The 15151-nt window shown below is 37.4% G+C and overlaps 1 protein-coding gene across 2 annotated transcripts in view; it reads right to left on the bottom strand.

The window, feature by feature from the left end:
• The window catches only part of DPP4 (dipeptidyl peptidase 4), a 53685-nt gene that overhangs the window by 26634 nt on the left and 11900 nt on the right, over positions 1–15151 (bottom strand). For both annotated transcript variants that reach the window (XM_042041613.1, XM_042041614.1), the window contains exons 8-19: positions 14028–14148; positions 13457–13617; positions 11521–11624; positions 8081–8210; positions 7892–7936; positions 4816–4920; positions 4646–4713; positions 4401–4454; positions 3829–3953; positions 2827–2874; positions 2270–2368; positions 217–286 (exon numbers count right to left, since the gene is read on the bottom strand). In XM_042041613.1, coding sequence (XP_041897547.1) covers positions 217–286; positions 2270–2368; positions 2827–2874; positions 3829–3953; positions 4401–4454; positions 4646–4713; positions 4816–4920; positions 7892–7936; positions 8081–8210; positions 11521–11624; positions 13457–13617; positions 14028–14148 — 1130 coding nt within the window. The remainder of the gene's footprint in view (positions 1–216; positions 287–2269; positions 2369–2826; positions 2875–3828; positions 3954–4400; positions 4455–4645; positions 4714–4815; positions 4921–7891; positions 7937–8080; positions 8211–11520; positions 11625–13456; positions 13618–14027; positions 14149–15151) is intronic.

A 15151-nucleotide genomic window follows, 5' to 3' on the forward strand; every position in this document is an offset into this window, starting at 1 on the left:
GTGCCACCGCCAGAGCATGTGCTCATTAAGCATTACATCATCTTAGGGCACAGGAATCCACCATGAACTGGGATACACCTCAGTTTTTCATTCCATCTTAAAACTACTTCAAGAAGTAATTAGAAAACATGCCGGTTTTGTGTTTCCTTATTAAGAATATTTGAAGTAGATGAAAGGGATTATTAACACAACACTGCCATGTGATTGAAAACTTACACATCAAGGAGCAGAGGGTACTTCTTTGATGAATCGAAACGGGGAGGCAGTATCATTTGATACCACAGGTCTACAAGTGAAAAGAGTTTGACTTAGGTCAGCTCTACAGTGAAATTATTTGAGATGCATTACAATTGATACAAGACCACATTTGAGTCACCCCCTAAAAATTAAAAAGCAGTTTCATCTGAACTGTCCTAATATATATGCATAGAAGTTCCTAGCTAATCTAGTAATTAAAAAAAATGTTTTAAGTTGGCAGAAAGTAATAAAATTTGGGGACTCAACATGCTGTCTCATGACATTATTCTAAGCGTACATGTGAAACTTGTTATGTCTCTACAGTGGTAAATCTAACACAGGCTCAAAAATAAGATTTCTCTACCAGCAGAGGAAAGAAATTCTATATTATTTTGAACCTGCCAGATAGACTTTGCGTGACAGTCTGTAAAACATCCAAGAAACATATACAACTATCTATTAGTTTTGAAGCAATATTGATTCCAGTTCCATTCATGTTATTCGTTCTACCCAAGTTGGCTGTGAGCTGAACATTTTGAATGCACACCCTCTGAGTTTTGCAAACTGAATAGCTCAATTGCTCATTCCTGAATTTTAAGAGAACTGATGCTGCAATGCTGATGGACTGCACTGCAATAATAGTCAGAGTGCAAATCTTACGGAAATTTGCCCAGATATGAATATGCAAGGCATCAGAACACTGAAACATTAACAATCTAAACTGAACACATTAAAAAACTAATTTCAACTGTTTGCATACTCTGTAGTCACAGGGGTGGATTTCTTCTCTGACAATCTACATGGATTTGTGAGCAGACTTGAAACTTTAAGTAGGACTACATAAATGGATTTTCGTCTCCTATTTTTGATATTAAAAATAGATTCCCCTTACCCAAAAGCTTTTACCCTGAAGACATGAAGTAGTAAGAACAAAGAGGAATAAAAAAATGAATATACAACTGATAGCATGAAGAACATCTTTAAATCTCCGTCTTGCCTGGAAGATTTCATCTTTAGCCCTAGTAAGAATGTGATAGAAATAAAAGACAGAAAACACAAAGATAAAGAGAGTTATTATAAAAATAAGGTAACAGTGAAAGAAGGGAGGCATCAAAAAGAACAGTTAGCCATGACTGACCTAACTCAACCCAGTTTGTAAAACGTTAATTCCATTAAGAATATCTGCTCATTTTATCAGGAGGAAGTTTGTCATGAAGAGAAAAGCTGATAGCAAAGGCTGGAGCAAGAACAGTCTAGATAGGTACCAGGTCTCCCGCTGCTGGGCTCTCTGATGTTGCTCAGCCTAAGAGCACATGAAGAACAATTCTCTACCCAAATTCTGAGGAGCACTCCTCACAAAGCATTAAAAGTTCATTTTCTAGCATTTTGTTCTGGTCTGTATTGAGGTCTATGCAGTCTTGGAGCGTGAATGTGCTTTCAAGAATGACTATTCAATCCAAATCTATTCAATCTTTTCAATCCCCCACACAAAGTCAAAGGTGATAGTGTTGAAATGTTGCTTAAATTTTTTCTCAAGATTTTCCATTTAGACTCTCTCTCTTTTTTCATAGTAACTGAACTTCTCTATTTTCCCAACCTGCTAACACAAACCAAAGGGACTTGCACCTGTAAATCAGAAAGACCTACTTGAATTTATAATTTAATTAAAATTCAACAATGGTTAAGAGCTTTGAGTTTGTGCCCCAACCTCATTTCTCTTATTTATTTAATGCACTGTTAGAGACTTCTGTTTTCCAGTTTATTATAAAGGAAAAAGTAGTTAAGCCACTTCATCATGAAAAGATATCACACTATGGAAAAAGCGTATTTTAGATAAGAACATTTTGGGATTTCAGAAAATAACTCAGAATGTTTGGAAATGTCCAAAAAAAAAAATCGTCTTGCCTCTAGGTTCTGAATAACTGCAAGAATTCCCATTACACCCATCTGTCCTGTCATGCTCCTCAGCAGAAGACCTTGAATCGCTTGGTGAAAAGGGGGGGGGGAAGGTAAAAGATGTTTTTAAACTTACTGTATCCACCTATACTAAGGGAGGCAATTTTTTTGGAAGGCATCTGAATATCTTTCAATGCATTTTCCAGTTCGGTGTTATTTTCCAAGTATCTGAGAACTAAATAACAGAGTAAGTAAGATTCAAAGACTAAGCACATTTTTTTCATATGCATTGCTCTTTAATTATGAATCACTTTAAATATTAAACCTGAGATGATGGCAACTTACATTGCAGTTTTTGTTTTTCCTCTCAGATTCAATGTTTACAATATAGTTTTCCTTCAGTTATTTTTTCCCCATTTTTCATCTAAATCCAGTTTCAGAAAAACTGAACAATTATCCAGTAAATAAGTCATACACTACTTACTGTTTTCTAGTCCAGTGTAAAATAACATTAAATAAACTCGGAATAAACATATGCCAAGCTATATAATTTATTCTTCTGGTAATTATTTGAAATTAAATTTACCCTTTGTAACTGACATTTTTATTCTTATACTATGCAATGAGAATGAAATTAGAATAAATTTACAGTGCAATTTTCTGGCTTAATATAAATTAAAGACAATTCCATACCTTGATCATCAATGTTTCTGTGCAGAGTAGATATGGGCAGGCCAGGACCTGTTAACAGGGCACAAAACCTTCATGTTTGCATGCTGGCTTGAAACACAACCCTCGTAAAGTAATTGGAAATGGGTGAATCATAGAAGCTCAGAACTTGTTTCCCTCCAGTCTGCTCAAGCTGAATATTAAGTTAGCCGGGCCCAAATTCAAGCCACAGGATCCCCAAAAATATTCAGACTGTCTCAGAGATGATCCACATGACTGTGAGGTACTGAAGACTGGAATTTCCACTCTTTAGCAAAGTCTATGCCTTGGTTGTGGGACAATGGTTTGGCCATGAGGAAGCCTTGTCACAGAGACCACAGCAGCTGTCTTCAACCATTTTTACAATGTGACAGATAGTTCCCTCTCTGCTGTCTGTCCTTCCAGCCCATGGATTAAGGAAGATCTTAGCATGTTAAAAGCAACACACATTTCAATTTAAAGAAATTTTGGAGACGATTTTATTTTTCCCGCCCTTTGAATAATTATCCCTGGTACTATCTAGCAGGAGCACTTACAGATCAGAGACAGACTACAGTCCCACTGCTTACTTTATGATTAAATTACTTGGATTTATTTCTTGACCAGCACTATCTTAATTTTATTCTCATACATAAAGCACTGCTCTTTACCCAGTCTGTTGCTTGTCACACTTTCAGAGCCTCCAAATTCCTTCTGCAGGCAGAGCTCCCCGTGCATCTCTCGAGGAGATGCACAGTGGACAGGAGTGTTTTGCAGCTCTTTCAGGTCCACTGACAGATAGAACTAACAAGTCTTATCCTAGTAATTTTTGTCAAGGTACTTTTGAGCCTAGGAGGCAGTATGTTTTTCCACTGCCAATACATTTATCCAATGTTATCAACACATATCATTGTTACACAGTACATATCAAGATCCTGACGAAGTGAACTTCACCATCCAACTAATCAGTGAGTCATGTTTATGTCAATTAATTCTGGATATACTCACCGAGACAATTTAGCTGATAATACTGTGCGTCTTTGCTGAAGGACACAGAATAATACTGGCATCTTTCTTGATTCAGATTACAGCTAACACATTTAGTAAATTTTGGACTGCTTTCCAAGAGCACTCTGCAAAGTAAATCAGCTTCATCTCAGAGATTACTTTTTTTTTAAGCTGTGCTAAACCAATATATGCTTTTTAAATCAGATGGCCGAATGAAATATGTTAAAATTCAGAAGTGATAGAAACGGATTCCAAAACTAGTGAAAACAGACTTTCAACTTTTGAGTTCAATTAATACTGAAATTATTGTAATAGGAAAAAAAGCATGAGGATTTTTTTTAGGTTTTTTTTGCTTGAGGATTGCTTGTTTCTTCTTGCAATTTCCCTTTATTAACTGAATTTATAGAAAAGTATTTCAGTTATTTTTGCAGCTTATACCCTTACACTGATTTTCATTAAATATCCTAACAAAGATCCCACATTAGAATCTTTAAATTTTCAGTGCTTTTTCTTAAAGTTTCTCTTTTACATTAAAAACAAGTTTTCTCATACTGCAGAAAAAAATTTCCTACTTATAAAGATTTCTTCCTCCTGGCATTCCATCCTTTTCATTACTAATGTAGTACCTGTAAAAGCAAAATATACTGGTTTTATTAAAATATTTACAGTATAATATTTAAAAATTTTATCTTACATGTTTAAATCAGATTTTTAATGAGTTAAATGACACCTTCTCCCTGTTCTCTCTCCTTGTTTGTTTAGACCCTTTTTACCAGCTCTTATGATAGGAAGTGGTACCTTATTTACAAATACTTACAAAAATTTATCAGTTACAGCTTCTATGCTGATTACTTCCCATTTTCCTGATGTAATAGCTACTGGAGCCTGGAGCAGGGGAAAAAGCAGGGCAAAAAGTAGAACATGAAGCTCCTTGGTCACCAGGAGAAACAAAAGCCAGCAGTGACTGTCCTACACTGTATTCCTCACCTGTGAGCCATTTATGTAATGGATGTGCTTGTAACCTGCTGCGTTGCTGAAGACTTTGTAGTAGGTAGCATTGTCGGGTGCAAAGTGAGGGACAGATGGCTGAAACTTGAACATAAGAGAGATGTCTATTAAAGCAAAAAACAAAACTCCAGATCCAAAACGATAAATTTAGGTTTTAATATCTCTAACCAGGAGTCTCAATTCTTAAAACAAGGCATCAATGAATGTACTGCAAACATTTTTGCCTTCTGATTTAGTACGTAGAACCTGTAACCATCATTCTTAAAATAAACACACTTGAAATATTTTACTGCTCCTTAAGCAGCAGAATTTCCTGAGTATTAGTCTCAGTAGTGATCCAGCCCCCCATACCCCCCTTGAATTTGAAGTAATTTCAGTGGTCTTCGTTTTCTACAATTTTAGGAAGCAATATGTGCATCTACTTTCAAAGGCAGTGTTTTATTCTGTCCAAAGCAGCTGTAAGCTATAAAAATGTAAACTTTGCAAATTCATGTTTTTCTTGAATTTCCCATTTTAAAACACATATTTGTGAACAAATTCTTTTAACTTAATTTTTTTTAGCTTAAGAGTGAAAAATGTCCTGCTCTATTCAAAAAAAAACCCCACAAGCTGCTTTCCAAGGAAATTTTGCTAGTAAGTAGGTGATTACAGAATGACAGAGAACTCAAACTGGAATAATATTTTCATGAAGGAACTATCCATTTATCAATTGAGAGTGACAGAAATGAATCAATTTCTTCTATTGACTGCCATTTGAATGTGCTACATATGGTAGAAAAAAAGAGAGGAATGAAATTGAGCTGAATGAAATAAACTTTCTGTGATAAATGCCCAAAGGATCTAAACGCTAATTAGGCAACTGACACAATGTAACTGCCTTGGAGATGCTATACCCATTTTGAAATGGTGAAACAAAGCTGAAGTGATTTGCCTCCAGTCATTCAGAAAGCAATGACAGAAATTAAGTCTTCCTAACCATGTGCTCCAAATAACCTCTCCTTCTTCCCAAGCAATATTTTTGCAAAAATTAATCTGGCAAATATTTTGCTAGCTTTTCCCTTATTTTCAAAGTGTGACTTTCTTTTAACGCAACTGGCAAGCTCTAACAGCTGATGACCTGGAAGCCTTATACAGCAATGCAGGCTTTGCTGAGCATTCTTAGTTGAAACATAATTTCATCTCTATTAAAAAAAAAAAAACCAACGAACCAAAACCACCACCAAAAGACCTAAAAAAACCCTCCCCTCCAAAAACCATAAAAAGCATTATATATACAAAGAGAGGACTATATGTCCGTATACTACACACATATATAATTTACTTAAATTTATCAATACATATGTATGTACATATACATCTTGCAGATGTATAAAAATATTCCTTATCAGTCAAATATCATTTTCTCATCCCTAAGAAGGTGAAAATTAAAAACAAGAATAAATATACCTATCCTATCCCCTCTTTAATCCTCCCTACTCTCTATTTCTTTCTCAAATCCAAGAATCATACAGTGAGATTATCATTTCTTCCAACAGCTCCTAAGAAGTGGGTTGTCTCTTTAAAAGAAACAAAAAACCAACAACCTAGTTTAGTGGCACAGACTTGCATTTTGCCCTCTCATTTTGCACAACTGTTTACAAAGTCTGCAGCTTGATCATCACATTGTCTAATTGTGAAGCCTTTGCTGCAGAGAAGCAAAATGTGTCAGCGTTAAGGCCTTCCTTTCCATATCAAATTTGACAGCAGGTGGGTTGATCTCTCATCTTCATACTGCGGATGATTTCATCCCTGCTGTTGCCTCCCTTTTTGCATTTCTTTAAACTTTCATTTTTGACTTCAAAAGTGAATTAGTGACTAAAGCATAATCAGTGTGTGGAAAATGCGGGAGTGGAAAGTGTACTCTGTGTTCTGATCAAAAACTCTGAAACTCATTTCTCCCTCCAAATCTGAACTTTTGCATCTCTGCTTCACTTCCCCCAGATCTTCTGTGTAGTTCATTAGGTGCCTACTCTCTACCATGTACAAAAGGACTGAGAGGCAGCTTGGAAAGCATCATCCAGACAGTAGCGGCTGGTTTGGCAGAAGTGCATGAAAATTTTAATCTGGCCAGTTACATGCATCTTGTCCCCACTTCTCTTCAATGGATATTTCATGTGGGGGAAAATAAATAAGCAAGTAGCCCCATTTAAAACCTGGAATGGTTTGTTGCAACCTGATACACTAAAAATTACATTTATCCTCTATGCCTTCCTTCCAAGAGGGTTCGAAGTTTACAGAATACACTTCTTAATACATTTTATTCCCTAGATCTTTCTGGAGGTAGCAGGAAGACTAGAAAGCAGGTAAACCAGCATAGCTGGCAGCTCCCCAGAACAAAGGGAATTCTGAATCTGGGCACTTGCATTTCCCCCCTACCTACTGCTACCAAAGCAGCAGGTCAGAAGTAGAAAGGAATCCGGAAAGGGCGCTATGCTTTTGGTCTGAACATAAAATCCTAGAATCGCAAAATGATGTGGGTTGGAAGGGACCTTGAAGTTCATCTCGTTCCAACCCCCCTGCCATGGTCAGGGACACCTTCCACTAGACCAGGGTGCTCAAAGCCCCATCCAACTTGGTCTTGAACACTCTCCCAGGAACGGGGTATCCACAGCTTCTCTGGGCAAACTGTTCCAGTGCCTCACCACCCTCACAGTGAAGAAATTCTTCCTAACACCTAATCTGGACCTACTCTTTCAATCTAAAGCCATTCCCTCTTGTCCTGTCAACAAGATGAACAGGTCACAGAGGGCATGATTAGAGCTCCAGCCATGCTGCACTGTCAACCCAGCCTGGGAGTTCAGAACCCATTACCGACAAAAAAATAAAGCTTAACCCCAGGTGCGGGGTGACATAGTGGTCCATTTGAGATCATTTTCCCCTGTACACATAAGATGCAGCAAATAAGAGGATTGGACCTACACACAAGAGGCACTGCAAAATGCAACAGGCTCATATGAAATTTTCATAATTATCAGAATTATTTAGCATGTATCAGTTTTAGAAATTGAGCACTCACTCTGCCAATCCAGCCAGTTGTGCTTTCTTCAGTACGTTGTTTTTCCTAAGAACGAAAAAACAAACAATCCCACAACAATTATGTTTATTTTACACCAGGCTTTATTTCTACAAAGATAAACACAAAGATATACTCTACTCCTTTCTAGTTGCATTTACCATTGCAACTGTCCCACCTAATTTTTCTTACCTTTGGACATGACCAAGTAGCATTTTCAAAGTCACAGACTGTGAGGACTGAAAAATTCTGAATTCTTCTGAGCCACTGCAGACAAATCCTTTCATCTGTCACCCATGTTACAACACTCAAATAATGATCCCTGAAAACAGCAACAACATAAGATATTTAAAATCCTCTCTATAATAGCATACCATACAATAGCATTCAGCAATTCACTGAATGAGACTCATCTGGCTATTTTCATTTCAATCTACTCTTCAACAATAAACAATGATGCAAATGTAATTGAGCCATTTTTTCATCAATTGTTTTTGCTGCTAGTAGATGCCTTGGTTATTTTCAGAGATACAATAAAGAATTAGATGGCTTATACAAACCCACTTCCAGAAAGACTGCAATTAAATTTTAACAGCTATTCTCTAATGCATAAAATAATAGCTACTCCAGACTGTTCATAAATCTTGTACTGTGTGCATCTAGAGGAAATTCTTCTGAATATTAAGTTATATATGCCTTAGATTTAGGAATTTTATCCTTAGCTGCCTGAAGTTGGTTGCTTGTAATTATTTTCTGAGTGATACATGCTTGTGCTCAATTTAGTACTTATTTCTATTAGTTACAACAGAGGGACAGATCATACCAAAACCAGATATAACTATTTAAATATTTTGCTTTCGTCTTCAGAATACCACCCTGCTGACAAGAAGAATGAAGTATCTGAAAAAAACAATCATTTTCATGAATATTCCTGTATAATAATTTTTAAAATGCACCACATAAAATTTAGTGGCTTTGTTTACCATAACGATCTGTTAGATCCTCAAAGCCTTATGAACTAAAATAAAACAAACTTCCCCTCCAAGGCAAGTATACATTTTTAACCATAATTTGCACATTTGACTTAGTTCCAAGTTCATGTTCCCTTTTCCCCCAAAGTTAGTTAACAAAAATGTGTGGGAAGTTTTGTGATGAGAGTATCTTTGTGATCACTGCAGTTTGGGGAGGGAAACACTACAATTAGTGTGGATGGATTAAAAATATATGTCAGCTGGTTACCAAAAACCTTCAGATTTATTTCTAGATTACAGTTTCAAAACCATGTTTGGAAAAGGTCTATTTTTGCACTTATATTTGACTGGTAAGTCATCAGGTCATTTAATTGCTACTGTCATTGAGTCTGCAGGAGCTTGTTTGGAAAAAAAAGAAAAAGGAAAATGCCACTCTTTATGTATCTATAATAGTGGTTTCCCTTGTTTTGTAAAAGGGGCATTACTCCCACACTTGTTATTCCTTCAAAGTGAGAGATGTTAACAATTCTGGTGACTATAAATCATTAAAAAAAATATTATTTATCAAGCTATTATAATAAATATCTCTCCCCTGTGAGAGTGGGAATGCACCTTCAGTATTCAACAGCCCACAAAAGGTTAACTAAGCTGCAATTAGCTCAAGTACAATGTACAGTAGTTTTGTGCTGCCCTTCCTCATTTGTTGCTGAAAAGCAATACTCTGCAAACACTCAATTCAGAAGTCAGCTTGTTTTGGGGCAGATCATTTCAGGCAAGAAGGATCCATTCCCTTCATCCTCCTGTTGGCTAACAGGAGCCCCCTGTACTCATGGTGCCAAAAAACAGTGTTTAAATGCTGAATGGATTTCATGCTGGTCATTCATGCAGAATGTCAGGTTTCAAGTACCATCATATGGCAAAACACTGCCATTCCAGATTCTGGCAGTTTTTCGTGACAAATAAAACTCTTCCTTCGCAACACAAGTGCGCTGTGCTCCCTTCAAATGCGGGGGTAAAATTGCTGCTCATCCAAGCTCTGGATAGTGCTGTAACAGGCAACCATTTGCTGGGGCAATGCCCCTTGGCATCCCCAGCCAGGCAGGTGGAGTGAGGTATGCCACCAACTCAAACTTAGTTTTGCTCAAAATTTAGCTCCATGGAAGTAAAAATAGAATTTTCCACCACAAAAACTAGCCTGTCCTGTCACATAATGGTATACATATAAACACAATGTAAATATTCAATACTTTGTGCTTCCAGAAGAAACACTACCCAACAGGAACATTGCACATTGCTGACCTTTTCCTGCTCATGTACCTTTGCTCTTGCAAAATTCCCCAGGACTCATTCTGGCCACCTCAACTTTTGCAGGACACATATGGTGAGACTTGACCATTATTTGGATCAGCCACTGGGAGCAGGAGTGAGTTTTGATCCTTGAACTCATCATTCAAGATTTATATTTGTATTAATCCTGACTACTGGAGTGTTAAATTAATTTAAAAATGGATGAACTCCATTTAACTCACACCTCTGTTAGCCAGACAGGTATGAGGCTGGAAGGTAGCTGATGGTTATTCTCCTCACACCAACTCCCATAAGGTGTTAATGAAAGGTAAAATGTAGCTCTAAGACAGCAGAGATCTTAATCAGTACCGAGCACAATGTAAAGGGCTTTTAATTCTGCAGCACTGAAATTCTGGAGGAAAACAAGGCACGACAGCTATCTAACATGCAGCTATTGCAGTGTGACTGCAATGGGAAGGATAAAGAACAACATATTCATAAGAACTTCCATCTCTGTTAACACATGGATGTTACACTGCGGTGAGGACTGAAACGGAACAGCACTGATTTTCCAGTTATAGCTTTTTGGCCCCCATGTATAAAATGCTGGTTTTATGCATAAGCTAACAGACCTTTGTTTTTTTCTGGTTGATCAGTATAACCTGTGCTTTCATACCCATCATGTTTGTAAGTGCAAACCTCTAAAACATTTCCACTATACTGTTATAAAGAAAAAAACAAAACCCAAGATCTGGGATACCAAATTGTGTGCATGCACTTTAAATTGATGTAGCTGCTCTTTACAAAATACATTTATATCATGTTGTGCATTTCCAGTGGCATTTTGAGGAATACAATTTTCCATTTACTCTGAGAGGTGCTGATTTTCACCATCTTCCCAAAGAAAACAAACATTTTAAGTATAAATCTGAAGACAACCATGATACCTTGCCTTAGCAAGGAGTCTGCTTCCAATGAAATCAGATCTTCACTTACCATTAAGGTTTTGTTTTGTTGGGTTTTTTTCCCCCCAGTGAATTGGAATACATATATTATAATTTGATTATACGAAAACTTGCTCATATTAAAGTTGTACTGTGAAATGACTTCACCATAGTTAGACTCCACTGAATGTGATGAGCCAAGAACTTGTCACATTCTGAATATAACATACATGGAATATGCCATCTATATATAATCACTAGGAGGATAATCTCTGTGCAGATTTTCTCTGGTAAATCTTGTTGCTACCAGAGCCACATTACAGGGAAAACCTGCCATATACACTGAATACAGGGAGGTCACATATAAAAGCTCCTCCTCTCCCATCAAAAGAAACAATCAAATATCAAATATTTAACCAAAATTTCTCACCTTGATTCTATTTCTGCAGGTGGAGGAATTTCAACAGGGCTGAAATATGGAAGCGATCTGGTATCCACAATAAAGAATCGTACAGTTGGATTTGTAGCTCCTGCCTAAAAATAAAATTTTTCATTGTACTTTTGAAGAGAGGATATTCTTGGTGAAATAAGTGTTTGAAATTATAGATGAATAAGTTACTACAGACAGAAAGGTAAAACCAGCCATCTGCAAACATGTGAAAAGACAAGTTCCTAAAAGCAGTTTTTAAGATTGATACATAAATTATCCTTTGTATTTTTCACACAAAAGTGTTAGTTAGACATTTCTAGATTAGAAAGACTACTACATTTAGAAACAATCCCAGGGCTTGCTGTATTTGACCAGATCTCATCCTACATGCCACACATGGTACCTAGCAGAGAATCAAATCCTTTGCTAACACACAGGAAACAGCACCTTACATTAACTAATCATATCACAGCTGCCTATATCTCAATCAAAGCTGTGACTGCAGCATGTACTCCACTATCTCTAATGTAATGCTGCTGACAGCAAAAGAGCTGTGTCAGTAAGGGCTGCTTCTCTTGTAGTTAACTTGCCAAGTCCTCAAGGTAACAGTTAGGTAGCTGTACTTGATCCACCTCCAGAAGTCAGCAATATTCCAAACCAAAGGGGTTTGTAATAAAATGTGTAATTTAGATCGACAATTCATTCTATACCTTTGTCTCTTCTCAGGGGCCGTGCTCAGGACAGAGTTTCTGCAGCTGTCAGTGACACCTCTGGGGGAGGCTCCAAGGGCACAGGCAAAGGCCATGTGCTCCAGGACCTTTGGGAAGGGTAGGGAGTGGCTGTCGTGGCTGCTGCAGAGAAAGCTGAGCTTGGTAGAAAACTGAGGGCAGTTTTTCTAGCAGGCAGCCGTACCAGATGAGCAATAAGCTGTCTGTATCAGCTGTCCTGCCCCATTAATCAAGAGTGATAATATCCCCCTGGGATGACCAGACCATCATGGATTGGGGCAGGGTGGGGGAGACATACGTGGATGCCTTAAGCCAACAGAGAGTATAAAAACCCAGGGGTGAACAGAAAGAAGTAAAAGCGATGGGCTTGAGCTGATTTCAACCCATCTATTCCTTCCCAGCAATGGAATGAGCGTATTATGGAGGCCAGCTATGAGAACATGTTTGTATTGACTCTCAGCAGGGTAGTGCAACTGTTGTACTCTAAGCGTAATTTGTACTTGCTTTACCTCTTAAGTGCATTGCTCAGATAAATAAAAATCTCGTATAAGGTCGAATAACTTCACACAGGTAAATCTTGTATTAAACATGAAACCCTCCCCATGTTAGTGCATGAGGGAACCCGTTGGGGCACTCTGCACTCTGACTCTCGCCCCATTCAGCCCAGTGCCAGCTGTGCCATGAGCAGTGGGCATAAAGTCACGTGGAGAGGAGGGGAAAGGAGGAGGAGCTCCTTGCACTAAACGTTTCGCTCTCACAACTAAAATTGGAAGAGCTTTGGGTGTGGGCAAAGAAGCTCCTTCAGCAGATTCCTCTTTTTCATCTCAATACAGAAACTGAAAATGCTAGATCAGCTGAAGAAGATTCCATTATCAATACCTTGCACAACTCTAACCTAATGTACATCTGCCTAATACTTTGTACCAGCTTAACTCCGTGAGAACTTTTTTATCTCAACATCTAATCACTACCTCCAAATTTTATGGTGAAACAACAAAACCTTAAATCATACTTTTTTTCCTCTTTTTTCTTTTCCCTGGAGATAATAAAATACTTTAACATTGCCAGATGCTGTTGACTTCAGAAAGAGTAATCACAGCAAGCTGTTGAGGAGAGACAGACAATATTTTCATTAGCAGGAGCTGATTAAATGAGACTACTCTCTTAATGAAACTACAGAACAAACATGTTTAATAAATAACACAGACCTTGGGATATGGGATTTTAATGGTCTTTGGATACTGCAAGGTGTCCTCAGAATAAAAGGAATACTCTATAACAGGAACTTCTGTATCATTAAAGGCTGCATATGCCAAAAAATTGCCATTTGGAGACCACCACAGAGCAGAATGCGTGCCAAACATTTCCTCTGAAAGAGATGCAAATGTATTAAAGTTATAATTGATAAGTTGACCCTATCCTGGATGCAGTTCTCATTAGTTTTTAATAGGATTTTTTTTTTTAATTGAAGTTCAGATACTAAACTGCACACTGTTTGTTGGGGTTCTGAAATGAGACATTAGATCAATGTTTATAATCTATCATGTGAAGCTAATTCACACTAAGATTTCCAGTGATGCAATGCAAGCTAGGCAAACTCATTTCCATTCTTAGAACCTCATATTAGCCAGGTATTAAGCTCAGATAAGGATGCATGTTTCTTTTAAAATACAGACTTTGATTAGTTGGAATTTTTCAATGGTAAGGAATGAGTAATAATTACAATAAACCACAGTTTTTACACCATAGTGGAAAGTAAAACCTGCTTGATGTAGTTACCTTCATAAACCCAATCTGGTATTCCATTGAAAATTTTATTTTCTTCTCCGTTTTGAGTGATTTGCACAGGTTCTGCTGTTGGTGAAGCTTTTACATAAACATTATTATTCCAAACATATGCCTGCAAAACATTATTGTGATAACAATTACTATTAAAGTAAATCCAACTTTCTTTCTTTATTTCATCTACTGGGCAATTTACATGAGATGACAAAAACCATCTTTAAAAGTTGATACAACATTGATACTTAACAAACTTGGAACTACTAATACAAATACTAATACGGATCAGCAGTAGCAACCTAACTTCAGGCCTAGATGCAAAAAACCAAATCAACTATGAAATGACTAGTGGATCAAGTTTTGAAAATCTTGCAGTTCATTTTCTGCCAAATACAAGCTTACCTTCCTGCATCAGGAGTTGTCTTCCACTAATTTGCCTTTCAAAGAAAACTATCAGGGCTTTGGTAAAAAATTCACTGGGATCTCAGTGCTGCCAATAGATGTGCAAAGATGGTATGTTTCTTCAGTAGCACTCAGAACTCTAGTTTTTGCACCTACCTGCCTCTCTAATCACCCCTGGTTTTCATCTCCAATGACTGAACAAGACAGTTTAATTCCAGAGCTTTGCTCTGAGATGCAGAAAGCTCTTTTCAACTTCCTTTGCTTCTGTGATTGGTCTTTATAATTTACATGCTACAAGCAATAAGAATAAATAAACACCACACTCTCCTGTGACAGTCCAACATGCACCACAGGGAAGGCACAAGCCTTGCAAATTCAGTGTTTGTCACCACTGGCATGGATTGAAGGGGAGAGGAGGAAGAAGACAACACTGGGAAAGAGTACAAAACAGATTTTAATCCTCTAATCCCATTACATGCATCCATCAAGTAGAACTTCATTGATTATTGTGTAATTAGGAGATAAAAATCACTGTGATGATTAAATAGACAATTGTAATGCTGCTGTCTTTGTCAGGGATGAGCTACTGTCTGCAACTGTAAAAACATGAAGTTCCTGCACATTTGTGCACTTCATGACTGCTGGGGCCACTAGTTACTTTCAGGAATGCATTTTCATTAAAGAACAAAACAAAATAAAACAGAGGGACTTTGGAGTCT

This window comes from Corvus kubaryi, unplaced genomic scaffold (genome assembly GCF_017639235.1).
Source record: "Corvus kubaryi isolate FWS band 111438036 unplaced genomic scaffold, C.kubaryi_AGA036_p1.0 37396, whole genome shotgun sequence".
Taxonomy (NCBI): Eukaryota; Metazoa; Chordata; class Aves; order Passeriformes; family Corvidae; genus Corvus; species Corvus kubaryi.